This window comes from Talpa europaea, assembly GCF_964194135.1.
Source record: "Talpa europaea genome assembly, chromosome: 4".
NCBI lineage: Eukaryota > Metazoa > Chordata > Mammalia > Eulipotyphla > Talpidae > Talpa > Talpa europaea.
In genome coordinates this window covers 116089531-116116557 of record NC_140070.1, presented here as the reverse complement: position 1 = coordinate 116116557, position 27027 = coordinate 116089531, and the positions used below count along the sequence as shown (strand labels likewise).

Here is a 27027-nt window from a genome sequence, read left to right as displayed (position 1 = left end):
ATCGCTTCATAGTGTGGTGCTTAATCCACTGCGCCACCAGGGAGGCCCCATCTCACCTCCTTTGAATGGGTGGCTCGGAAGTCGGAGAAGGGGAGAAGGGAGCAGGAAGCCACAGGGCAGCCTGCTCCTGCCAACTGCCCAGGGTTTGGAGAGAAGCCAGGCCGCCTGCCTCCTGAGGCTTGGGAATATGCCCGAATAGAAGGATGCTGCAGCCCACCCCACCCCCCACGCCAGCGTTGAGAGGAGTTGCTCCTGGCAGTGCCCAGCAGGTGCCAGAGCACTGGGTGTGGACAACTCATCTTTGTTGGATTTTTGGCTCCCTTGACTTTACTTCTTTGGGCTGTTTCCTTATCTGAAGATGAGGGTTTTGTTGGACCAGGTGTCAAAAGTCCCTACTGGTCTTGCTTTCTGGGACTGGTAAGAAAACAGGGGAGACAGAGGGGGGAGGAAAGTGCAGGGTTGAAGTCTCAGTCCATGAAGAAGGGGTGGAAAGACTCTCCCCCTGACATCTTGGATGAGATATCAGATAAGGAAACTGAGCTAGAAACGACTCACGTGAGGTCGTATGGGTAGCAAGAAGGCAGGCTTAACTTCATGTGCCAACTCGAGCAACAGGGCTGTCAGCAGCATTGCTGGAGGAAGGCATCCATAATCCAAGAGCAGTATCTGCCACTGGCTTGGGGAGAGGAAATGGCAGCATGAATGCCACACATTTGCCATACTTAATATTCATTTGAAAATTGCTAATGAGAAATTACTTCATTCGTGGTAACTAAAAAAAAAGACCTGCCCTCAGGAAGCGTACATTCTAGGAGAAACAGACAATACCCATGTAAACAAATGACTAAATAATATCATAGCCACTATCTCTTTGCTAAGTAGTATGAGGACAATAAAATGGTGCAATGGGGTAGACAGTGTTGGTATGGGGGAGCAGGGAGAGATCAAAGTGATCAAGGAGGTGACATTTAAGCAGAAAGCTAAATTCCGAGAAGATGGAGCCTTGTGAAGAATTGAAAGAAGAACATTCAGGCAGAAGGAACTCCTCGTGCAAAGGTCCTGAGGTGGTGCCTTAAAAGGACAGAGAAGGGAGTAGAGGCACTCACAAGGTAAGGAGAGGGGTCATTGAAGGAGGTGGCAACGGTGAAGCCAGATGCTTAATGAGCCCATGTGGATGTCTCACAGGCCTCCCAAAGTCAGCCTGTCCAAATTCACCTCCTCAACCCCTGTCCTCCCTTCCCTCACAGCCGACTGGCTCCTCCCCAAGTCTTTCCTTCTCTTCCTGTAAATGACCACCCAGCTGATGACTTAGACCACAGTGCCACCACCCAGCCCTGGACCATCAACCCTTGCTTGGGGTGCCCATGCTGGCTTTCTTGCCTCCAGTGGTCCTTGACAGAAGCCCAAAATGCTCAAACCAATCCCATCATCACTGCCCCCAAGCTGTCCTCTCCCTGTTTTAGCTTCCTTGCAACTATCCCCAGCCCACAAACTAAAGGACACGTTTTTAAATCATCTTCTTAAAAGAGTTTTTGGAGTTGGCCACAGCCACAGACGTGTTTAGTCCCAATTCAATCCACCCATATTCTCTACTTGTCCCCAAACTGACAATGTTTCCAGAGTGGTTTTGGGGGCTGGGGACCACTGGGGACTGGGCATTAGTTATTATAGGGACCGTTTATCAGCCACCTGCAGTGCTCCTGGCCCTGTCTCCAGGAGCATCATAATTAGTCCTGCCAGGCAAGTATGATTATTCGTCCCACTCTCATTCCTATGGATCCTCAGACTCAGAAATGTTCAGCTTCTTATCATAAGTCCCCCAGCTGGTAAGTGGCTGAGCCAGGATTTGGACTCAGCTCTCTCTGATGCCAAAGCCCAAGCACTTGCTTCTACATTAAGCGCCCTCCTAGATAAAATGAGCAAAGGATGACAGGCTCAGTGAGTGGCACCTTGACCTTGACATTTTCCCTTCATTCCAAATCAAAATAAAGGTCGGAGCCTGCTCCCCAGGCTCCTTGGTATCTCCCAGCCTGGAAAGATAAGAGGGTAAGTAAGACCTTCTGCTGCCCCCTTCCCTGAAGAGATGGAGGTGTTCTAGTCTTCCTTATCTGGCCTTTCAGTCCCTGTTCTTCCACCTGCCTGGCTCTCACATTCCCTCTGTTGCCAGGTGGTCACCTGCCTGCCCTGGGCTGGACTAGCCAGTAACCGGTGCCCTCCAGCTAGTTGGCCTCTTGATCAGGAAGCATTCCCGTGGGAACCATGGTGCCAACATCCGGTGAAGACGGGTCCTCCGTTACCTGCTGGCGCTACTGCTGCTGCTATCAGGCACAAGGACAAAGGACCTTGGTGCCTTCCGCCCGGCAGGCTGTGTTTGTCCAGGGCGAGACTTTAACTGGCACAGATGTTGAGTAAACAGGAGTGCCGGCCTCACAGATCCGCCTTCCAACGAGCCGGGCTTTTGCTGGAAGGTGTTGCTTTCAGGCCAATTGCTGAAATACTACCCTGCCCATCTCTGCAAGGTAGAGACCATCAGGCAAGCACTGCTCCCTCTGGGCCTCAGGCTTTCCAGCTCTACAATGGAGAGTTGCACAAAAGGATCTCCAAGATTCCGTCTCAGGTCTAAAGCTTTGAAAGACGTAGCTGGAAGTCTCCAGGGCTTTAGCACTGGAAGAGTGAGTGCCTGGGGTTGGGTGTGGAAACCAGGCCTTGGTGTCATGACATTTTTCTTCCTCCCCTCCCTCAGCCTCATATACCCCCATATACCTCTGTGTCTGGCCAGGGAGATTGACCTTTCTCAGAGCAATGTCCTTGAACACGGGGTCTGTGATCTCATTTACCCTGATAGAGCTCCTAGGACTGGAACTAGGTAACCTCATGGTAGGAGGATTAAGTGTGACTGTCTTGCTACAGAGGCCACTTAGAATCTGATCTCTGACTCTCTACCCCCAGAAATCTTAGGTAGGTGGAGGGTGCCCACACAGAGGGACCATGGAGGGATGGTTTTTCTGATTAGAGCAGTGGGAGACAGCATGCTGATAGCAATCGTCAAGCTTTCATGTGCATAGGAATCAGAATCACCTGAGAAGTTCATTTAAAATCCAGAATCCTGACCCCACACTCCAGAGATTCTGAGTCCCAAGGCTGAGGTGAAGGTGTATTTTTAAGATTCTGATTTTTATTTTTTTAAAGATTTATTTATCTATCTATCTATTTATTTATTTATACAAGAACCAGGATACAGGCCAGATGCGCAGGAGGGTGAGAGGATTCACCAGAGACAGAACGGAGAACAGAACAGGCAGACTGATGAAATACACTGCTGAGGGGAGCAGTGGGCGAGACAGGAGAGGTCTGCCATGCCATGTGGGACCTTCGCCGGCAGGCCGGGATCAAACTGGCGCTGCAGAGGCTGCAGACATGTTCACAGCGCTGCGCTCAACCACCTGCACCACCAGGGGAGGCCCAGATTTTGATTTTTAAACATGTATCTAGGTGACTTTTTGGTCTTTAATGTAATGGAATGAATGAGTCTGAAAGCTATCAGCCCTGGGTTCAAATCCCACTGCTGCCACTTATAAGTCTTGTGACTTGAGGGCAGTGAGTAAGCCTTTTTAGGTGTCAGTTGTGTTTATAAAATGAGGCTGTAGTAATAGTTACCTTTTAATAAATGAGACCATTGTTTTAGTGTTATTATACTTTATAAATGTTTGTTGAGCAAATAGGGTAAAAGTCCACTTGCCCAAACCATAAACCTGAGGGTTGTCCTTTATGTGCCTCTAGTACATCTCAACTTCCAAAACACGAATTCCGTGAACTGGGCCTCTTAAAACAACCTAACTCTGGGCCTCCCTGGTGGCGCAAGGGGTTAAGCACCACACTATGAAGCAATCCACAGCCTCTGCAGCACAAGTTCTGTCCCCCAGGGCCTCCCCTGGTGGCGCAGCGGTTGAGCACTGGGCTGCATGCGAGGCTGCCCGCAGCCTCTGCAGCGCAGGTTTGCTCCCTGCACTGGGCTGCGTGCGAGGCTGCCCGCAGCCTCTGCAGCGCAGGTTTGCTCCCTGGCCACCGGCAAGGGTCCCACAAAAAAAAAAAACAAACCTCAAAACAGGTTCTATCCCCCAGCCTGGCAGGGAACAGACCTCTCCTGACTCCCCCGCTGCTCCCCTCAGCAGTGCAATTCGGTCAATCTGCCCATTCTGTTCCCCACTCTGGTGAATCCTCTCACCCCCCACATCTTGGCCTGTACCCCAGCTCTTTTATGCATAAATAAATAAATAAATCTTTAAAAAAACACAAAACCTAGCTCTGCCCACTTCTCTCCATCCGTTCTGCTACCACTCTAGTCAAAACCAACCATCTTTCTCTCTCTGACCACTGTACAGCTTCCTCTCTGATTTCCCTGTTTTCACCTTTGCCCCCTCCCATTCTTACTTCCTAGAGCAGCCACACTAATCTGATAATCACTCTGCTTCAAATCCTAGCTCTCAGGAAGCCCTTATGAGTCTAAAAAATTTCCCAATCTCTCATAGCTACTTCTGCGCCTCCTTTCAGTCCCTCTACATTCAAGATATTCTCAACTTTTAGATTTCTCCAATGAATATCGTTTACTCTTGCCACTGGGGTTTCACACAAAGTATGCTTGCTCTGCCTGAAAAAAAACCTCTTATTCCCAACACATCCTTTACCTACTACTCATCTTTCATATTTCAGATTGAATGTCATTTCCTCAGGGTCAGACAAAACCATCTCCCCCCCATGCATTCTGGCAATTCTTTCCCGGTACTATAACACCTGTTACACTCTGCTGTCATGCCTTCATGCCTGCCTCTACCACTGAACAGCTCCAAGAGGCAGTCTGTCTTGTCCATTGTTGTAACACCAGCAGGTAATCGTCTTTGGCACATTGTGGGTGCTCAAAGAATGACTCCATACAGGACGGAATGAATGAATGAACGAGCCAGAAGGCCCTGGTCGTAGTTAAGTCATGGTGGCCGCCCCCTGGCAGTGTCTGAGTTTAGGGTCTAAGTAAGTGCCTGGAGAAAAGGCAGCCACGTGGGGGCGTCCGTAGGCACCAACAGGCCACAGGGGGGCGCCCCCGGCTTATTGTATCTAGTTGGCACCACCTCCCACTCGGGCTCGGGGACCAAACGCCAATGGACGGCAGGAGGCGGGGTTATCCCGCTGATGGACAGTGTTGCTCCGCCCAATCTAATTCATCTTTTCCTTGGCCCCTCCCACTGGGGGAGCCACCAACCGAACTCCTGCAAGGTGCGCTCAAGGCCGAACCGGCTCGCCTGGCGGGCTGTGAGTGGGCGGCCGCTCGCTGGGGCGGGGCATCGGCGTTGACGGGCAGGTGCCCGGCCCCGCCCCTCCCGCCCAGAGGGCAGCACCCGCGCCGGGGGCCGCAGAAGTGAATACGTGCGCGGCGCAGCCAGATCCCTGCTCGGACCCCGGACGGCGCGCGCACCTGGAGCCCCGGTTCCGAGTCGGGCCCGCGGCGTACCGCGGGATTACTGTGCACCCCGAACTCCGAGCACTTGCACCCTCCCGCCCGTGTCGGGCTTTCCGAAACCGGCTCCGAGCTCTCCAGCGCCCGGGATCCTCCTGGACCGGTCCGTCCAGATTCCCGCGGGACCGGGCTGCCCGCATCCCCCAGCATCGCCCGACTCCGGGCTCCGCCTTGGTCCCGGAGCCGTTCTCCTGGATTGCACCCCTTCCTTGCGGGGATCTCCGGAGATCGCTGGCGAGCTTTCCTCGGAGCCCGCGGAGCAGACCCTCCCCCAAGTGCCCACTGCCCCGCCGGCGCGGCCCGGCGCGGCCCGGCTCGGCTCCCGGAGCCCGCCCCGGCCATGGCCCGAGCCCGCCCGCCGCCGCCGCTGCCGCCGGGGCTCCTGCTGCTGCTGCTGCTGCCGCTGCTGCTGCCCGCCGGCTGCCGGGCGCTGGAAGGTGAGCGGCGTCGGGGGATGCAGCCCGGGGTGAAGGTGCCCGGGGTCGCCGGAGCGTGGACCGGAGAAGGTGTGGGTCGGATGCCGGCTGGGCGCACGTCGGAAGAGGCGCCGCCACCGGCTCCCACTCCAAGGGCTGGAGCATGGGGTGAGGGGGACGCCCCCCGGAATCGCCTCGGAGGCTCGAACTGGCTCGGAGAGCCGCGGTCCGTGTGTTGCGGGATCGCGGGCAGCTCGACTCGGGTTGAGCGTTCTCGAAATTCAGGGCCCGCCGTGCGCTTTTGTGGGAGCACCCCGCGCTCGCGGCCGGGGAGCGGAGCCCTCGCAGGCGAGCAAGTGTGGGCGACCCACCAGGCAAGGCGGGGCTCTCAGGCCGCTGCGGGGTTGTGATTGTTGGGGGTGAGGCGGGAGTCCCCAGGTTGGGGGGCGGCGTGGGTTAGGAATCCGTTGGAGTTAACTGTGGGAGTTTGCACCCCGCTTTGTCAGGGGCGGACGCGGGGAGGGGGGTGTGTGTGGAGAGGAGAGGGTCTGTTATTGTTTATGGTTTGCCCAGCGCCAACTATACACGAGGTGCTGTGTGCACCGGTGTTGCTCACTGCTCTGTGGCTACCAACCCCCTCTTCTAGTAGGACACCCCGAGTGCTTATTTCTCCATGGAACCCCTCAAGTTGTGGGATTTGCTCCAGCTAGCACCGAGCCGGTGTGTTACCCATTAGCCGGTGGGGAAAGGCCGGGCTTCTCAATAGGTTCTGTGAAACCTGCCAAGACTGTGCTGGGGGAGGGGGTACCTCCAACTTCCAAATGGCTGGACTTGGGTGAAGAGCCCGAGTGTTGTTGGTCCCGGTGGGACCCCTCACACACATGCCACTTGACACAGCCTGCAGGGGACCAAGGCACTAACACAGGTCACAAACAATAGGCACACACACAGAGCTTCCAAAAAATTTGGCGCTGTTAGAGGAAAGAAAAACCTTACTTGATGTGGAGGGAAAGACACCTTATACCTTTGGAGAAACTGGAATAGAGGCAGCACTTATTTTTGGCATCTTTAACAAATCTAGTCACTTTCTTAGTTCAGGGACAAAATACATGAATTCTGTGTAACTTGGTTTGTTCGTATATTCATAATCAGTAAATGTGAAGGTTGGAAGGAAGAAAGAACACAGCTCCAAGAGAAAGGTATCTTCGGTACTTTGTCATTTTCTCCAGGGGGGAAAACCTTCCTGTGAACTCTCAGCCCCCTTTATCTCTGAGCCCACTGGTGCTGACAGACGGATTCACACAGAGGGACACATGCAAATCCAGACAAACACTCTGAGGTCGCGCCCACACTTGCGCACACTCACCCACATGTGTGTGATAGGATCGCAGGCGTGAGAAACCAGTGTGGGTCTTTGTTGTTGATTGCCTCAAGGGTGTGAGCCAGTGAGCCTGTTGGGATTCCCAGATCTCTGTCTGTGGCTTAACCCAGAAGGGGTGGCAGGTACACATGCTTTTGGGTCCCCAGGGTTCTGGTTGTTGGGTGTGGTGGGTGCTGGTGTAGGGTGGGGGAGTCAGGTGAGTGAGGACTATCTGAGTAGTCTCCCCCCTCCCTCTTTGATTCCCTTTCTTTCTCCTTTCACCCCTCACAATCTGCTAGACCCTTGAGGCGGCCCTAGGTGGGAGCTGGCATTCAGGTTTTCAAGAGGCTGGGAGTTGACCAGCTGGGAGGGCATTCAGTTTCAAGGGCTGGCAGGGACCTGGGCAGCTGCAGCAGCCCAGGAAAGAGAGGTCCATGACTGCCTCCCCTCTGCCGTCATGTGAGATTTAGGGCTGCTCCCTGACTAGGAGGCCAGGCCAGCATGGGGTGCCCCTGTGAAGTAGCAGTGCCACCCAGGTACGGCTTTAACCAGTTCCTTCACTTTTGCCATACCTCAGACCTTAGAATCTTCAGTTTGTATGTGAGAAATGAAAGGAAAAAGAGAGATGCCCAGCCCAGGGGGTACACCTACCCTCCTTTGGGCTCTCTCTCATCATGAGTTGGGATGTACCTGCCTCCTAGGGTTGTGAAGATTGAATCCTTAATGTGGGTGAAGTGCTTAGCATGTAGCCATTGTTGTTCAAGGATTAGCTGCTGTTGTTATTACCCTGGGGTCTTCTCCTTGGGGAGTGTCAGAAGTGAAACTGGTGTGTAGGGGAGGTGGATCTGGGCAGGAAGAAGTCATCCCCCTTCCTCCTGCCCTTCTGCTCAAAAGGCAAGGATGGAATGGGAAGGAAGCTGGGTCGGGGGTGACTGAACCCTACTCCTGCCCATACCCCACCCCTGTTACGGAGTTTGAAGAGTGGTGGGGTGGACCTGGAGGTCCTGGGCTGTGACCAGAGGGCAAGGATAGATGGGACCCCTAGCACTGAAAAATCTCTTGTACCCCCTGTCCCCCAGCCTTACAAGTGGGGGATTTGGCCCCCTTACTCCAGCCATCCATTTGGCTTTGCTTGGATTTGCATTGCCCTTGGCCTGGGGAGACATTCGGCTCTGCAACTGGGCATTATTGTATTTAAAGCCAGAGTCCCTGAGCTGTGGGTGCTGGCCCTTATGGACCCATGGGTAAGAGGCTGTCTAGCACCTGGTTGCTCTTCCCTCCCTGAACACATGGGGCTCACCCAGACTCCATCCAAGGATTTTACCAGTTTTCCTTGAGGATGGAGCCAGGGTCCTGTCTTTTCCAACCTGGTTAAAGAAACTGCCCTCTGACTATTATGCTTGCCCCTCCTCCCCCAACACACACACACACACACACACACACACACACACACACCCCACTGCTCTTTGGTGCTCACTCTCCTTTCCAGCAATGCTCTTCCCGCCCCCCAAGCCAAGATCATTCTCCCCTTCAGGATCTCTAACAGGTATGGAAGTGGGGGTGAGTAGGGTGAGCAGACCAGGAGTGGGCGTGAGGTGAAAAGGGTATCCGCATCATGGGGGCTCTTCTACCTAAAATAGCAGGGGGAGGCCCCTGCTGGGAACCTGCTGAGAAAAGAGAAACAGTTACCAGATAATAAGAGGTGAGGGTCCACACAGGCCCCTCTGGCCGAGCCCTGTTAGCTGAGTGGCCGCTGTAATGGAGCCTGTCCCTGAGGGAAAGAGGCAGTGTGAGCCTCTGTCTCCTGAGAAGCAGCAGCAGTGACCACTGAGGAGGTGGCAGCTGAGAGGGGAAAACGGACCCAGGATTTCTGTGGCTTTTTCACTAATTTGAGTTGCCTCTGGCACCCCCTATCCCCTCCCTGTGTGTCATGAGCTGACACTTCAGAGCTGTCGAGGAGGGACAACGGCAGGTATTTGGGGGAACCAGTTTGCTTGTCACTACCTTCCCTTTAGCCAGAACTGCTGCTTCCACCGCCACTGCCACTGTGGCCGCAGCCGCAGCGAAGTAAAGCCGAAGCTGCCGTGGGCCGGCCTTACACTAATTAAACAGCATGAAGAGGCTGAATCACAAGGCCTGCATAGTTTGAAAATTGTAGCCCTGCCTGTTGTGCTGAGTCAAACTGGTTTGTCGGGATTGGGCAGCTGAGGGGTGGGGGGAGGGAGGCTGGGTACAGCTGGGCACCTGATGGGGTGGGAGAGGCCCCCTACCCCTAGGGCTAGCCCTGGCCTAGCCATGGCTTGAGCATCTCATTGACTTCTTCCCCCAGATTCCTGGCCAGACCTGCTGTGCCCGCATCCCAGGAAAGGACTCAAAGACCTCACAATAGGGGTAGCTTCCCATCCATGCTTCTGGCTGGCAGGGCCCAGACTAGGGTGGGGGGTGTGGATGAGTACTGAGGCATCCAGGCTCCCTGCCCTTGCTTCTTCCTCCCTCTCAGGTTTATTTAATTATAAATCCTCATGATCTGAGGGGAGGGATGAAAAACAAAATGTGTTCTCTGTTCTGAGATGCTCCGGAGCTCCCCTCCCCCTCCATCCCAGACTTGAGGGCAAAGGGGGAGAAAGGGCAGGGGGGAGAAAGGGGTGGCCTTGAGTGAGTCAGGCTCCTCCCAATCACATGGCAGGGTACCCCCAAGACCCGTTTCTCCTGGTGCTGGTCACCCAAGTCTATAATTTGTACAGGCATGCACAAATACTGACACATGGAGGTTGGGGGCTGGGGGGAAGGCCCAGGATAGGGCCCTCAAGTTGTTTGACTGAGGTGGGGACCCTATGGAGGAAGGGGGGACTAATTGTGGGGTGGCATGGAGTTTTCTCCCTCTCTTCACAGGCAGGGCTCCAGGGTACACCTTCTTGCCTAGACTGTACCCTGCTGTGCCCCTGCACCCTGCTGGCCCAGTCTGGGCATGTGACCTTTCCTACTACTTCTAAGTCTCTGGGAAGGCTTCTTGTTTCTTTCTCTAGATTTTTGTGGTTTCCTGGGTCTCATTGAACACCCCCTGCCCCACAGTGGGGTTGTTCTGAGTGATGTGACGTGGGGTCTGGCAGATCCATAAAGTTCTATACACCTGGGCCTTTACCAGCGCAGATGGAAGGTTCCCAGCTAGTGTCCCTGCACCAGGGTGGCCTAATGAGGTCCTCAGACATGGGCTGGGTGTCCTCAATGTTCTTCGTATGCTGGGGCCCCAATTCATGTGTGCAGATATTGCCCGAAGCTCCTAGGGCTAAATCTCTTCACTATAACACCCCCTCCCCCAGGGTTCAGGGGCCCTTGGGACAATGTCATTGTGCTGGCAGGGAAGTGGCCTGCCGTTTGGGCTGGGGCAGTACCTAGGAGGCTACACCCAGTCACACCCAGAATCATCTTTATGCCCCTGCCCCACCTCTGCCTCTTGACCTGAGACAGCTCCCTCCTGTGCCACATCAACGGCCACGGGAAGCCATTGTGGTATTTGTTACTTCCCTGTGCCTCTGGCCAAAACTACCTTAGTACGTCTCCTTTATTAGCAGACATTGCCCCCTCATCTCTTCCTCCATCCCATGGGAAGACTCCTCCCATAGGAAAAATCCCTTCCCGCAGTGTGCGTGTATGCGCTTGTGCGTGTATTTCATGTTCATGGAGGTTGAGCCTCTGAGGTTTTACCAGACTCTAGATCCTGGTACTTACACCGTGTCTGCACACTTTTGTCACCTACTTCAGGGCAAATGGGCATCTGTGTGTGCACAGCTGCTGTGGGTTGTGTGTGACTGTAAGAGCATGTCACCAAGTCTGTACGGGGAAACTAGTGTTTGTATTTGCACTTGACTACGCTCAAGACTGACTTGTGGCTGGCAGTAGTGGGTGCAGTTGGATATTTAGGAGAATGTGCTGTTGGCATATGTGTCCTCGGTAGGCCTGTGTCTCAGGAAACCTGCATATACGAAGATTGTAAGAGAGTCTTTGCCTAAGGCAAGCCAAATCTGTGTGTAGGGAAGACTCGCTGTGTATGAATGTTTAAGGGAGACTAATCTGTTTGTTCCATATGTATCTGTGTGTTGGAGAAAGACAGACGGTAGATGTGTGTGAAACCATGTTTGTGGGTAACTGGTTTTGTGTGTTTTTGCCCACCGTATGTGTTGACTTGCCCCTCTTTGGCCCTGGGGGTGGGGAATGAGTCCAACCACCATGAACTGGGTGATGTGTGCATGTGTGTGCTCAGGAGAGGGCCACACAGTTGCTGCCACGTGGCTGTTCTCCATGGCCCTGCTGAAAGGGGTTTTGCTTCTTTCCGAGCATTGAAGCCCCAGTCCCAGAGCCCCGGGACTGGCGTTCACGTCCCAGCTTGCTTTTGGGGGGCTGTTGGGGTTCCCCTATCTGACTGAGCCTTGTATCTGGAAGTGACCTGCTGTTCTCTGGTCTCCAGCCACATGGCGGGACAGAAGAGGATGGGAGTATGGTAGGTAGCTGGAGGAGTTTGGAGATTGCTCGCTCATTCGTCTTTTGCCTTTATCCCTGTACCTCATATCATCGACCCCAGTGTGCGAACAACACCCCTCACACGCACAGCAGAGGCAAGGTGGGCTCAGTTGCATCGCGGATCTCCCTCCCAATGCCACAGACATAATTCTGGAACCTGTTCCCCACCCCCCACCCCCCAACCTCCTTCCAGAGCCAGGGACGGGAGCACCTCAGGGTCTTCCTCTTGGTGAAGGGACCGGCCTCTCCACTCCTCCAGAGTCCTGGGAAAACCGAAAGCTGCCCCCTCCCCACCAGGGTGACCAGAGCCGTTCCTCAGGCACACATGACTCGAAATCCAAGTCCTCTCCTCATTAATGGGAAAAATGTGCCGAGATTGAGCGATGGCCAAGGGCCGATCCCTTCCCTCCCTCTCGGTCCCCAGAAATTAAACAGAAATGAAGAGACTCCCCGCTCCTACCGCCTTCCCCTCCTCTCCCCCTCCTCACCATCCCTCCCTCCACTCCCTCCGCTCAGAGCCAGCGCAGGGCTTGTTTTAAACTGTAGAGGAATCTGGCTGGAGGGGGGAGGGGGCTGAATATTTAGGTTTAAACAGTTCCAGATGGGTTTGGCACAGTCTGAGCAGAAGGAAGTGAGGGAGAGGGAGGAGGGAGGCAGCATTCGAGGGAGCGGTGGGAGCCCTCCTCGCCTGTTGGGGTGGCGGGCAGCAGGCAGACAAGCAGGCGGACTGGCTGGCTGACTCGGGTGGGGGGGTGCGCTTGGCTGCTCTGGCTCCTGGGGACAGGAATACTCCGAACTGCTGGCTGGGGAAGAGGCCTCTTGGCAACCTCTGTCTCTGTGGGCCTCCTTGTCTCTCCATCTCACTGTCTTTTGTAGTCCGCCGCCGCCGGCCATCCCGGCTGTCTGGTCCTAGCCAGCCACTCTGCACATCCCTCCAGCTCCGACTGGGTGCCGCCCACCATCAGCTCTTGGAGGCCCCGCTCCTCCCACCTCTCTCCTGGCTAGTCTCCGGGCCCCTGCTTCTGCCCATCTCCACTTCCCTCCTGTGTCCAATGTCCATTCGTCTGTCTGTCTGTCTGCCAGAGGGGCCTGTCAGGCCACCTACGGTGAGCCTGGGATAGCTCACTGTGCAGCAGGGCCCTCCAGGGACCAGCCCCTGCTGCAGGAAGAGGAGGGAGCTGCCCTCCCCACAATGAATGGCTGCTACATGCTCCTCCTTTTGCCCTGTATGGGGCCTGCCTCATCCTTGCCTCAGACCCAGACTCCAGAACCCCAGTGGAGGTCATGAACCTGGAGGCTGTAGGGCTCCTGGACACCCCCACCCTGTCCCACTGTTGATATAGTAGCCTTCAGAAGTTTTGGGGGAGACCCTGTCCCAGAGCTCAGAGTTGAGGCAAGAACTGCTGGTTGCACTGTCTCTTTAGGTCTGATCTTAGGGTTACACTGTAGAGAGCAGAGCTGTCCAGCCAGGACCCAGAATTAGGTTCCTAGGGAGGGGAGCAAGTTTACGTTGGAAACATGAATGGGTCCCTTCTACAGAAAACAGACAAACCATAGCTCAGAATAGGATTGGTGTTATGACAAAGCCCCCTACCCTACATGCACAGAGAAGGCATCTAATCCTGATTTAGGGGTTCAGGGAAGACTTCCTGGAGGAGGTGACAGTTTGGCTGGGATTTTTAGGAACTTTCTAGACTTTCTGTTTCTCTTTTACAGAAGGGCAGATTGTAGCCAGAGAGTTCTGATTAGAGGTTAATGGTGGAGTAGACCTGAATTTGAGCTACCCTTGCAACCTTTGCCCTAAGTTCTAGCCTTTTTATGTATGTACGTTAAGCCATTTACTTCCTCTGGGCTTTAGTTTTTTCATCTGTTAAAGGGGTACACCACTAGTTCCTTTGTCTAAGGATGACAGGAAGAATTGAGCTAGCAATCTAGGAGTGGGTCTGGGGCTTGGTGGCTCCTACCCCACCCTCAAAGAGCATTCCTGCCCCATCCCCCTATGTGGTTGAGTGGGAGGTTGGGTAGGAGCCTGTGCTGGCCTGTAACTGCCTTCCCCTTTCTCTGGGGATGTGTGGGGCTGGGCCTTTGTGTGGGGAATGGAGTCAGGGGAGGCCTGGGCAGCAGGGTCTGAAGCATACAGCTCTTTGTTCCAGGATAAAGGCCCTGCCGGCCCCTTTGTGTGGAGATTAGCAGAGCCTATAGGTGTGTGAGCTGGCCCTGGCTCCTGCCTCATTAACCCAGGCCTGGGGTCATCGTCAGTCACCCACCCCCAGCTAGCCCCAACTAATCTTAAAGGTTGTGAAATCTCTAGGGATGGCCCCAGGGTCTCCCATTGGGTAGGGGAGCTGGGGGCTTTGGGGACTTGGGAAGGGTGCCTAGCAGGTCTGGTGTCCCAGCCATTCCTGGGTGACCAACTCTCTTTCCCCATCCTGAGCTTGACCCCTGACCATTTTCTTCTGTTGCTTCCCCCAGAAACCCTCATGGACACAAAATGGGTGACATCTGAGTTGGCTTGGACATCTCATCCAGAAAGTGGGGTAAGACTTCCCCACCGTCTCTCCTGAAGTGTTGGTTGCCACGCTTTCCTCTGGCATCCGTCCCTCTCCCCTCGCTGGGGCTGGAGAAGGCCTGCTTCCACCTCCTGCCTGTTAATTTCACCTCCTGTGGGGTCCCTTTACCTGTCACCTTCTTTCTTTGCCTAATGGGTCCCTTTCTGTGGGTGTCTTTATGTCTTTCCCCTCAGCCTGCCATGTCCCCTCCCACAGACACACCATCTTTACTCCTGACACCCTCTGACTGTTTTCAGCCTATTCCCATCCTTCTGCTTGACAGCCCTTTGCATGTACCACTTGACCATCTCCCTTCTTTCTGGGACTCTGGGGAGAGCACTGGCTTTGGAACCAGGAAATCTTGGTTCTAGACCTCTGATTTACTGTGTGACCCTAAGCAAGGTAATTTACCTTTCTGGCCTTCTATTTCTTGGCTTTTAGACTCCTGCAGTGCTGGCAGCTCTAAAATGTTCTAATTAGCCTCCCTAGATAACCTTCATGGCTGCACTGAGCTGCACTGGGTTTGGGTGGCATTGTGGCCCTCAGTCACCAAGCTTAACTGTGATGTTGGGCAAGACCCTATCTTTTGTGAATCCCGGGTTCCTTTTTTCTAGAGCGAGGATGACAGGTGCACCTCTTCGTGGAGTTGTTGTGACAGGCTAACTGTGATGGCAACGGTGATAGACAGTATTTATAGAATGCTTGTCCTTTGTTGGACAGTGTTACAGCCCACTGTATATTAAGCATTTAATTCCCTACAGCCTCATTTTCTTCCAATCAGCCCCATTTTACAGATAATGAAACAGACATAAAGAGAATAAATATTATAGCTAATAAAGTACTTATAGTACCCTATTCTAAGTGCTTTATTTAAAATCATTTAGTCCTTTCATATCTTTATTCTCACCATGTTACAGATGGGGAAATGGAGGCACAGGGAGGTTAAGTTGTTATAGGACAGCCCCGATATTGAACCGGTTGCCTGGCTGTGGGTCCTCACCCGCGTGCTTAAAAGGGACTTACTAATACTCCACTACAGGTATACACAAAAGGTTAATAAAAAGGTTTATTTACAAGGGAAAAGGAAATAAGGAAAATGTACAACTCAGGGAGAAAATAGGGAAATCAAGTCTTTAATTCGTCCTACCCGATCCGCGGACCTGGAAACCCAAAGTCACTCTCCGAGCTGGCCGGACGCTGCGAGCTGGCAGAGAGCCAAAATGGGGGACCCCTCCAAAGCCCACGTGTCTGCCTATATACCAACCTGGCTGCTTAACCCTACCCTCAGGTCCCAGCCACCTTCCCTTTGGTGGTGATGGGATTTGGAGTTCCCAGTGTCTTTGGCTTTGGCCTGGGGTGGGGGTGGAGTCCACAAAGCCTGTATGGAATTAGCTTTAGGACATCCTTTTCCCCCTAACAAAGTGACTTACCCATAGTCACACCTCAAGCAGAGAGGTGGGATTTGAACCCGTAAAGTCTGCGTGCCCGGCCAGTGCACCACAGAACAGCTCTGCGAAGTAAATGTAGCAGACCTGGGCATGTGGTGAGCACCTGGCAAATATTGCTGCTCACTGCCTGTCTTTTGCACTTGGTCCACACACAGTGGGAAGAGGTGAGTGGCTATGACGAGGCCATGAATCCCATCCGCACGTACCAGGTTTGTAACGTGCAAAAGTCAAATCAGAACAACTGGCTGCGCACCGGGTTCATCAGGCGGCGGGATGTGCAGCGGGTCTATGTGGAGCTCAAGTTCACTGTGCGTGACTGCAACAGCATTCCCAACATCCCCGGCTCCTGCAAGGAGACCTTCAACCTTTTCTACTATGAAGCTGACAGTGATGTGGCCTCGGCTTCCTCCCCCTTCTGGATGGAGAACCCCTACGTGAAGGTGGACACCATCGCGCCGGATGAGAGCTTTTCGCGGCTGGATGCTGGCCGGGTCAACATCAAGGTGCGGAGCTTCGGGCCACTCTCCAAGGCCGGCTTCTACTTGGCCTTTCAGGACCAGGGCGCCTGCGTGTCACTCATCTCTGTGCGTGCCTTCTACAAGAAGTGTCCATCCACCACCGCAGGCTTCGCGCTCTTCCCTGAGACCCTCACTGGGGCTGAGGCCACCTCGCTGGTCATTGCCCCTGGCACCTGCATCGCTAATGCTGTGGAGGTGTCAGTGCCACTTAAGCTCTATTGCAACGGCGACGGGGAATGGATGGTGCCTGTGGGTGCCTGTACCTGTGCCACTGGCCATGAACCGGCTGCCAAGGAGTCCCAGTGTCGCCGTGAGTGGGGATTGGCTGGGGCAGGGGTTGGCAGGGAGGGCCTGGGACCCAGCCCCCTGTTGGTCACTACCTGCCTTCTCTCCTCTATTTTGCCAATAAAGAAACTGAGTCTCAGGTTCTCTACACTCAAGGCCTCATGGATAGGAGTGTGGGAGCTGGGATTACAGTCTCGTTCAGTGCTCTGCCAGAAGACAAGATGCCAAGGGCTTGGTCTCAGTTCCCCCCTGCGCAGTTCTTTCCTCCTTGTCTACCTGCTAGATAAGGAGGTCTGGCTCCAGGTCTGGGGTGGAGGGAGGAAAAGGAAGAGGGTAATCAGGTGCAGAGAAGGTACGGGGAGGGATGAGAGGAAATGAGAGGCATCAGGGTAAAAAGAGAAAAATGAAACTAAAAGTAGAGGAACAAAGACGTGGATAATCCTTGACAAGGAGGCACCTGGAGAAGCTGATCAAAGATTGGGAGACCCACAAAGATGCCTGTTTTGTCCAGTCTCAAGGATATGCTTAATCCTAGAAGTACTAGATGGGCTCCAGACTATGGAGGTGGGAACTGTAGGCACCATAGGCTTGTCCCTTTTACCTTGGGGTCTCTCATCTGCCAGTTGAGTGGCAATGTATATAGGTTTCCCTGGATCCCCAAAAGTAGAATGTTTCTACTTGGTATGACTTGGTAGGTTATTTTGGGGACCTGGGAATGATATTACCATTAATTTATATGGAAAAAATTTTGAGCTTCTCAGATCCCCCATACCAAGCCACACCAAATAGGAATGGTCTACCTTCTGATAGTAGAATCTATATAGTATAGTGGTTAGTCCTGAGTCTGCCACTCACTATTTGTGGAAAGTTACCTAACTCTTGGAACCTCTGTTTCCTCGTGCAAAATAGGGACAGAAATGGTGATTGCTTCCTAGATTTGTAGTGTGTCTTAAGGTTGAATTGATCTGTGTGAAGGGGCAGTGCCTGGCCCATGGCAAGCATAAACACTGCTGAGTGTTAGCCATGGGATGCAGGGGGGACAGGCATTATTTTGTCCTTATTTCATTTATGGGATTAGGAGGCTTGTCTCTGGTGGCGTGCCAAGATTCATAAGCCCTTGTGATGTGCTGGAGTTCCCAGCTATAAAACCTGTCCATGTAGGATTGTGTCATTTGAGCCTCGCCACAGCCTTGTAGATTCCAATTCTCTCCTCTATTTTGCCAATAAAGAAACTGAGTCTCAGATTCTCTACACTCAAGGCCTCATGGATAGGAGTGTGGGAGCTGGGATTACAGTCTCGTTCAGTGCTATGCCAGATGCCAAGGGCCTGGTCTCAGTCCCCTCTGCGCAGTTCTTTCCCTGGCACTTACAGCTTTATAGCCTGAGGGGTGGGAGCCGGTCCTTAGCACAGTCATAGGTGTGAGGGGACTGGCAGCCCCAGCCTGGCTGAGGCCTGGTGTTGGGTGTTGTCATGGGAAGGTAAGCAATGCCTTACCCGGACCCTCTCCACCTCTCTATGGGAACCTGCCCCAGACTTCCTTTTTCTAAGTGGAAAAAGGGGGTGGGGGTGATGAGCCTGACAGCCTGAAGAGGGGCTAACACTCCGCAGGTCCCTGGCAGGAAATGCATGCTGGTTCCCATAGCAACCAGGCTAGCCTGGCCTCTGCCCCCTCCCCCACTGGCTCAACTGAGCTGGGATGGAATATCACCTTAGTGAGGGTACATTAAACCCCAGGGAAGGGCATACCCCCAACTTTGGACATGTCATACTCTGGGTAAGCTCCCATAGATGGTCATAGATGTGTAGGGTCCCCATACATTTTAGTGTGTTCAGGAGAGTGCTGGTTTATGGCCGTTACCATAACATCATTGTTTCTGCTGCTCCCTTTCATCCCCAAGTATTCCAGTTTGAATAATAAATTATTTGACCACTGTGATATGGGGACTCTACAGAGACCAGGGCCCTGAGTGTAAATGGCAGGAGGGGAGACAGAGAACTCTAGGCTTGCTTTGGGTCCAGTTCCCCACGTGGATGCTTTGAGGCCTCTGAACTCCAGGTGACCCCAGCCTTTCTGCCTGTTTTCTTTCTCTCCTTTTCTCATCCTTCAGCCCCAACCCCTGCCCAAGGGCAGAAAGGAGGTGTTGCCCTGCTCCTGGTGGGTGGGGAAACATGTTGGCTAAGAAACTCAGAGGCCCCACCTCCTGGCTGTTCTGGGGTGTCCTGGAGGGTCCTCGGGAATGATTCCCTTCCAGCTACAGGGAGGGGTAGGTGTACTCAGCAGAGTACATCTTAACTGCCTCCCGCCCGCCGTCTCTCCCCACCCCTCGTCTTCCTCCTCCTCTCTCTGCCCTGCCTCAACAAGCCCAGGCTGTCCAGGTGATGGGGCTGACGTCTTAGTCCATGAGGCCCCGGGACTGGGAGGGTGGGCAGGGGTGGGGAGGAATCCGCTGACATGGGGTTTCCATGGGGCAAAAGGGCCTTTTGTAGCTGCAGCTGGAGTTAGGCAATCCCAGCAGGGCCCCCATAGTCTAGGAGGTGGAGGGGCCAAGACTTGTGCTGGGGAAGAGCCAGATTCTCACGGAGGTGTGGAGGATTGGTGTCTGCAGACAAGGCAGGTGAGCACATCCATCCTCTTCTCCCCTCTGCAGCCTGTCCCCCTGGGAGCTACAAGGCAAAGCAGGGAGAAGGGCCCTGCCTCCCCTGCCCCCCCAACAGCCGCACCACCTCCTCTGCCGCCAGCATCTGCACCTGCCACAATAACTTCTATCGCGCAGATTCGGATTCTGCAGACAGTGCCTGTACCAGTGAGTGAACTTGAGTCCCTGACTCTCCTGCTTCAGGCCTTCTCTCTGTGGACTGGACTGGGAAGGCCTACATAGTCACTGTGAATATCTCCACTTTCACGATGGGGAAACTGAGGGTCAGGGAGGTTAGTTGTTGTACTCAACATGACACAGCTAGGAAGTGACCAGCCCTGAGCCAGAAACCGGGTTAGTGGGCGCAGCCCTTCTACCAGTATTTAATAAGTGCCTACGAGCTCCTAGCCAGACTGGCTGGGCCCTCTATTCCACCTTCCATAAGCCACTGCTGCTTTCTTGGCCCCACTGTAACCACAGAGGGAGCTTCATATCTCTGGCACAGCCTGGTATCCCAGTTTCTCTCTGCTCTGACTTTTTGTACCAGGCATGAGGCCAGGTGCAGGGATGTGGAGGAGAATAAGATATCATTGTTGTTCTAAAGGAGCTCACAACCTGTTGGGAGAAACAGATGTGAAAACAGATAATGACCATACAGTAGGCTAAGAGCTGGGCTGGAGGGGTACTCAGGGATTATGTTATAGGAGTACAAAGGGCGGGGGGGAGAGGATGAATCAAGGAGGACTTCCAAGAGGAGATGCCATTTCAAGTTGAGACATGAAGACTAACTAGGAGTCTGCCCAGTGAAGACATGTAGAAAGGTACTCTGCTTATTAGACTAGAGGCAAAGATAAGGCAAAGATAAGGAGTATGCAGGAACTCTGGGCAAAGGGTTGACCTAGGGCCCCTGATTCACCCCCTCTCCCTCTCCCTTCCTTGCAGCGGTGCCATCTCCACCCCGGGGTGTAATCTCCAATGTGAATGAGACCTCACTAATCCTTGAGTGGAGTGAACCCCGGGACCTGGGTGGCCGAGACGACCTCCTCTACAACGTCATCTGCAAGAAGTGTCGTGGGGGCCCAGGGGCCGGGGGGACCTTGGTTTGCTCACGCTGTGATGACAACGTGGAATTTGTGCCTCGGCAGCTGGGCCTGACAGAGCGCCGGGTCCATATTAGCCATCTGCTGGCTCACACACGCTACACCTTTGAGGTGCAGGCAGTCAATGGTGTCTCCGGCAAGAGCCCTCTGCCCCCCCGCTATGCTGCTGTGAATATCACCACCAACCAGGCTGGTGAGGAGGGGCCACAGGAGGGTAGGGCCTGGGTCATCTTCCCCTGCACAGAGCTGAGGTTGCCCAGGGCCTGCCAACGAAACACCAGGGGTCCCATGGGAACTGGGTCGTTGGAAAGGATGTCAGGGTCCAAGGAGCCCATGGTGAGCCCCACACTCTTCCCTTAGCCCCGTCTGAAGTGCCTACACTACACCTGCACAGCAGCTCAGGCAGCAGCCTGACCCTGTCCTGGGCCCCCCCAGAGCGGCCCAACGGAGTCATCCTGGACTACGAGATGAAGTACTTTGAGAAGGTCAGAGTCTCAAGGGGCAGGAGGAGGCCTTGGGACAAGAAGATTCCCCCAGATAGTGTCAGAGGCTGTAGGGAGCCAGGCCTCAGATGCCGAGGGGGCCACAAGGGCAGGGCTGGGGTGGGCAGGGTCTGATTGGCTGTAGGACCCATTGAGCTTCCTTTTCCTGGTGTTGCAGAGTGAGGGCATTGCCTCCACGGTGACCAGTCAGAAGAACTCCGTGCAGCTGGACGGACTGCGGCCCGACGCCCGCTACGTGGTCCAGGTGCGCGCCCGCACGGTAGCCGGCTACGGGCAGTACAGCCACCCTGCTGAGTTTGAGACCACAAGCGAAGGAGGTACACAGCCCTTGAGCCCCTGTGCCTGCCCCTGCCCGTACTTTCCATACCTCCACTCACTCAGCCTCTCCGGTCTCCAGGCTCTGGTACCCAGCAGCTCCAGGAGCAGCTTCCCCTCATCGTGGGTTCTGCCACAGCTGGACTTGTCTTCGTGGCAGCTGTCGTGGTCATCGCTATCGTCTGCCTCAGGTACTCCCAGGCCCCTGGTTACTCCCGTGGGCTGATTAGAGCTTCCCGTTAGTACCTCAGAAGAACCATCTCTATGAGGTTACCACATAGAGAAACCATCGCCCACATCAAACCCAGACCACAGCCTTACTAGGCTGGCTCTCCTTGCTGGAATAACTCTCTCCCGTGCATGCCTATGTCCTAATCCAGTTCCCTCCCTGTCCTCTGACTGGCAGGTCCCCTCTAGGACCGAGTCCACTGAGCCCTCTGCCCAGTGGCTGCTGTAACCACCAGTTGTGGGACCAAGCACCAGGCCGTCCCCTGTGCCCTCTGCCCCTACTGTGAGCCCAAGTGTCCCCTGAACAAAGGGAGCTTTGGGACTTGTCTCAGGCCTCCCTCCACCCTGTCCCCTCCAGGAAGCAGCGGCACCCACCTGATACGGAGTACACAGAGAAGCTGCAGCAATACAGTGAGTGTGTCTCCTCATTCCAGCCTCCCAAAGCTCCCTTGGTGCCTGCGGGGCTTGGAGACACCCTTTGCCCTGCTTCATTCCTTGGTGCTCCTACCCCGCATAACCCCTCCTGCTTCCAATCAGTGCCGTTTCCTCAGCTCCTCTGCCACTCCTGCTAGGCGCAGGGGTGAATGAGACAAGACCCTGGTGCTCAAAAGCAGTTAGTTCCATGAGAAAGACAAGATAGGAATACACAGAAAATAATGAGAGAACAGTTAAGTGTTAAGCCAGGTGTTCTGTTATAAAGGGCACCAAGTCTTCAGAGAAGAAGGCTTGAAGACTCCCTGGAGGAGGTAGCTTTGGACTGATCTGAGCCAGACGGGATGGATGAGCAGGGTTTGGAGAGGTTGGGGAGAACATTCCTGGCTAGAGAAGCCTCTGGGAGGTAGTAGGTGGGGTGGGGAGAGTGCCCAACTGTGGGCAGTGAGAAGACTGGTTTGACAGCTGCTGGGAAGCAAGAGTGGGTATTTGCGGCCAGTCCTTGGAGGGTCGAGAGAGGGAGGTAGAGAAGTTTGAACTTGATTCTACCATAGGTAATCCGGAAGGCTCTCAAGCCAGGGAGTAATACAATGAAAGTATTGTTTTAGGAAGACAGGTATGCAGGATAGATTGGTGGGAAAAGACCAGAGGCAGAGAGCCCAACTGGGAGTGTTGAAGGCCTGGATAAGGTCAGGGGCAGTGGGAACAAGCGGATCTGAGAGAGGTTTCGATGTGATGAGTGATGAGGGAGAAAGAAGAGGAATTGTAGATGTCTAGCCCTTACCATCCCTAGGGTTGTCACAGAGAGACTGTGGCAGGGTGGGTGGGAGCTGTGACTTCCACAGAGAGGGCTGTGGAGCAAGCTTAGGAGGAGGTTGAGGAACATGCTCCATGGGGCTTGACAAGAGTCAGGTAGTTTCCTGGGCCTGAGGGCGCAGCTTGGGCACAGCTTGAGTTCCCTCACCACTCCCAGGCTGAAGATCTGTCTTCTCATGCCCACCTTTTTTTCCTTTAGTTGCTCCTGGAATGAAGGTTTATATCGATCCTTTTACCTACGAGGACCCTAATGAGGCTGTGCGGGAGTTTGCCAAGGAGATCGATGTGTCCTGTGTCAAGATCGAGGAGGTGATTGGAGCGGGTGAGTCTCCTGGGGCACAGTGGGGATGGCAGATGGTGGTTACCCCAGGGGAGGACCGAGGCAGGCTGGTGCAGGGGCAGTTTCAGAAAGTTTTCTCCCTGTGCCCTGCAGGGGAGTTTGGGGAAGTGTGCCGGGGCCGCCTGAAACAGCCGGGTCGCCGGGAAGTATTTGTGGCCATCAAGACGCTGAAGGTGGGCTACACTGAGAGACAGCGGCGGGACTTCCTGAGTGAGGCCTCCATCATGGGTCAGTTTGACCACCCCAACATAATCCGCCTAGAAGGTGTGGTCACCAAAAGTCGGCCAGTCATGATCCTCACCGAGTTCATGGAGAATTGTGCCTTGGATTCTTTCCTTAGGGTAAGAACCAGCCTCGGCCTTTTCCCCCCTCAAAAGCTGGGTTGGACAAACCACCCTCTCCCACAGTCAGACCCTGTTCAAGTACAGAGGTGGCATGGTGCAGGGAAACAGCTGGGTCTTCAAGCCGGAAAGACCAGAGTTCTCGTCCTCATAGCCCGCTACTCTCTCAGGCTTTACTTAACCTCTCCAAGTCTCAGCTGCGTTGATTGTAAAATTGGAGTGGTTAAGAGCAATCTGAGACTTTACAGGGATTCATGGGGTGTTGTATATTAATGCCTGCCACACAGTAGGGCAGCTCACATGCTTAGTACACTCAACAGAGTCCCAGGTATATGGACCAAGCCTGATCTCAGAGGACCTGAAGAGGGCCTGCAGGTCTTGGGTAAACCCTGGGCCTCCAGGGAGGTAACGAGGTGCCCACCTAAGCTTAAGCTTGCTCGTTGCTTCCAGCTCAACGACGGACAGTTCACAGTCATCCAGCTGGTGGGCATGTTGCGAGGCATTGCTGCTGGTATGAAGTACCTGTCTGAAATGAACTACGTTCACCGAGACCTGGCTGCCCGAAACATTCTTGTCAACAGCAACCTGGTCTGCAAAGTGTCGGACTTCGGCCTCTCCCGCTTCCTGGAGGATGACCCCTCTGATCCTACCTACACCAGCTCCCTGGTACAGGAAGCAGCTGGGAGGGAGGCAAGGGGTGGGGCCAACCAGGCAGGGGCATGGGGCTGGGGATCAGCCCCGAATCATAGGATGAAGGGCGTGTGCCCCCCCTACCAGGGCGGGAAGATCCCCATCCGCTGGACCGCCCCAGAGGCCATAGCCTACCGGAAGTTCACCTCTGCTAGTGACGTTTGGAGCTACGGAATCGTCATGTGGGAGGTCATGAGCTATGGAGAGCGACCGTACTGGGATATGAGCAACCAGGATGTGAGTGGGGCTGGCCAGAGAGGTTGGGTAGGTGGAAACTGGCCAGGGAGCAGAGTGGTGGCTCACTCCAGGTTTCCCTGCTCTCGGCGCAGGTCATCAATGCTGTGGAGCAGGATTACCGGCTACCCCCACCCATGGACTGCCCCACAGCACTACACCAGCTCATGCTGGACTGCTGGGTGCGGGACCGGAACCTTAGGCCCAAATTCTCCCAGATTGTCAACACCCTGGACAAGCTTATCCGCAATGCTGCCAGCCTCAAGGTCATCGCCAGTGCCCAGTCTGGGTCAGTACCTCTGCCACTGGTCCCACCCTGTTCTCCAGCCTGCAGGCCTCCCCTCTACTTCCCCCGTCCTCAGGATTTACCAGGTTGCTGCCTTCTCCCCACAGCATGTCACAGCCCCTCCTGGACCGCACAGTTCCAGATTACACGACCTTCACAACAGTTGGTGACTGGTTAGACGCCATCAAGATGGGGCGGTACAAGGAGAGCTTTGTCAGCGCGGGGTTTGCATCTTTTGACCTGGTGGCCCAGATGACCGCAGAGTGAGTGGAGCCCCTGATTTGGAGGGACAGGGCAGGTGGCTTCGAGCTGGGCCTAGGGTGGTGGGAAATTAGGAGGGACTGACCCTGCCTTGGTCCATCTTGCAGAGACCTGCTCCGGATCGGGGTCACTTTGGCTGGCCACCAGAAGAAGATCCTGAGCAGTATCCAGGACATGAGGCTGCAGATGAACCAGACGCTGCCTGTGCAGGTCTGACACCTGACTCCCACTGGGTGGGTGGCCCCCAAGGACTGCGCAGGGACTCCGACCAGCCAGCTGGACTTTTGGACTTTCGGATGCCTGACCTCAGGCTGTGGTCCAGAAGATGGAAGTTTGGGGAAGGCCCACGCTGGGACTTCTCCAGGCCTGTGCTCCCTCCCCAGAAAGTGTGTCCCAAACCTCTTCATATTGAAGATGGATTAGGAGAGGGCGTGATGACCCCTCCCCAAGCCCCTCAGGGCCCAGGCCTTCCTGCTCTCCAGTGGGGAATCCCCACCACCTCAGACTTGGCTATTCTTCGGTGCCAGAGGTCCTGGGAGGGCCTGGTGGGGAATAAGCCCGGGTTCCACAGGGCCCAGCCCTGGCAGGGGTCTGGCCCCCCCAGGTAGGCAGAGAGCAGTCCCTCCCTCAGGAACTGGAGGAGGGGACTCCTGGGAATGAGGAAATGTGACACCCCCAACCCGAAGTCAGCTGGCATCTCCAGTTTGCACAGGGACTTGTTCTGGGGGCTGAGGGTTCTGCCCCACCCCCGCCCTTGGTGCTGTCATAAAAGGGCAGGCAGGGGCAGACTGAGGAGCAGCCCCTTGCCCCCCCAGAGACTGACTCTCAGAGCCAGAGATTGGATGTGTGTGTCCGTGTGTGAGAGCGTGTTAATGTGAGATTGTGCATGCACTGGCCTGCACAGAGAGCATGGGTGACCATGTAAAACCCTTGGCACTGTGCCCTGCAGTGGCACTAGATAGGCCATCAATGGAATAAAGGCAATAAAATGATTCTCTTGCCCCTTCTTATTCTGTCTCCTAAGGCAGGGTTCCCTGATGCCGATGCCTTCAAGTTCACAACCCTTTGGCATCAGCCCTTCAGAATCCCCTGTAGTCTCTGGGAGAACTGGTCCAGGCCTATCTAGGCTCAATTTCCCTTTTGTATTTTGCCCTCATTGCATCTAACAGACTTTTGGGAAGTTGGGTGATACAGTAAAGAGCAAACACCCCCAGAGTGCCTTCCAAAGCTAGGTATTCCCGGTTGGACCAGGGTAGACACTTGAGTCTGGATGGTGTTTCACAAGACAGGATCCTTTCACACCTGTTGTCTCTGAGGGAGCTCAGGGTGGAGGGGGGTTGGTCAGCTCTCAGGGTCACGTGATCAAGGACAAAGGGGATGAGAGCCCACCGGTGTTCAGATGCAGAGGCCAGCTTCTTTCAGCAACACCAGCCCAGAAGGGTGACCATTCTTCACTGAGCGCTTATTATGCCCCAGGCAATGGACTAAAATGCTCCATTGATACATGGATCTTATTTAATCTCACAACAACCCAGCCAGGGAAGGAAGTATTTTTATCTCCTTTTAACAGAGGAGGAAAAGGAGAGGTTAAGTTACTTACCCAAAGTCACTGAGCCAGAAAGTGAGGCCTGGGGCTGGGATTCCCACCCAGAGACTGCCTGCACACTTGAAAGGTTCAGAGGATAAATAACAAGAACCAGGGAGAGGGTTAGGAAAACAGCTTCTGGAAATGTCAAAGGAGAAGACCTTGGGAAGGGGGGCTGGGGTCACTCAGAGGCCCCTTGATGCAGAACCTGGTTGGGGTGGGAGCAGGTGCATTGTATTTCCTAGTGTCGATTTCCTAGAGTGGGGAGAGGTCCCTTTGTGGGGCATGAAACAGGTTTCCACGGTTTCCATGAAACAGGTTACCTGCATATCTTAATTTTTTTTTAAATTTATTAAGCAGATAGCTATTCTCTGCTTTTCTTTCTTTTTTTAAGATTTATTTATTTATACAAGAACAGGTCAAAGGCACAAGAGGGTGAGAGGACTCACCAGAGACACAGTGGGGAGCAGAACAGGCAGACTGACCGAAAACACTGCTGAGGGGAGCAGTGGGCAAGACAGGAGAGGGCTGCTGCACCATGTGGGTAGCTCCCTGGCAGGCCGGGAATTGAACCCGCGCTGCAGAGGCTGCAGACAGCTTCACAGCATGGCGCTCAACCTGCTGCGCCATGGGGAGGCCCTGCATATGCTAAATTA

At 54.4% G+C, this 27027-nt stretch overlaps 1 protein-coding gene across 1 annotated transcript; it reads left to right on the top strand.

Annotated features, from left to right (window-relative positions):
* Positions 1-5849: 5849 nt before the first annotated feature.
* EPHB3 (EPH receptor B3) lies at positions 5850-25103 on the top strand (the record flags this gene model as incomplete). Its single annotated transcript, XM_084232353.1, has 16 exons — positions 5850-5946; positions 14276-14340; positions 15956-16628; positions 19253-19408; positions 20183-20533; positions 20701-20825; positions 21001-21160; positions 21241-21349; positions 21745-21797; positions 22834-22956; positions 23068-23315; positions 23766-23981; positions 24093-24242; positions 24335-24528; positions 24633-24788; positions 24894-25103. The coding sequence occupies 16 exons, from the start codon at positions 5850-5852 to the stop codon at positions 25000-25002; spliced, it is 2985 nt and encodes a 994-aa protein (XP_084088479.1). The 3' UTR covers positions 25003-25103.
* Positions 25104-27027: the final 1924 nt, after the last annotated feature.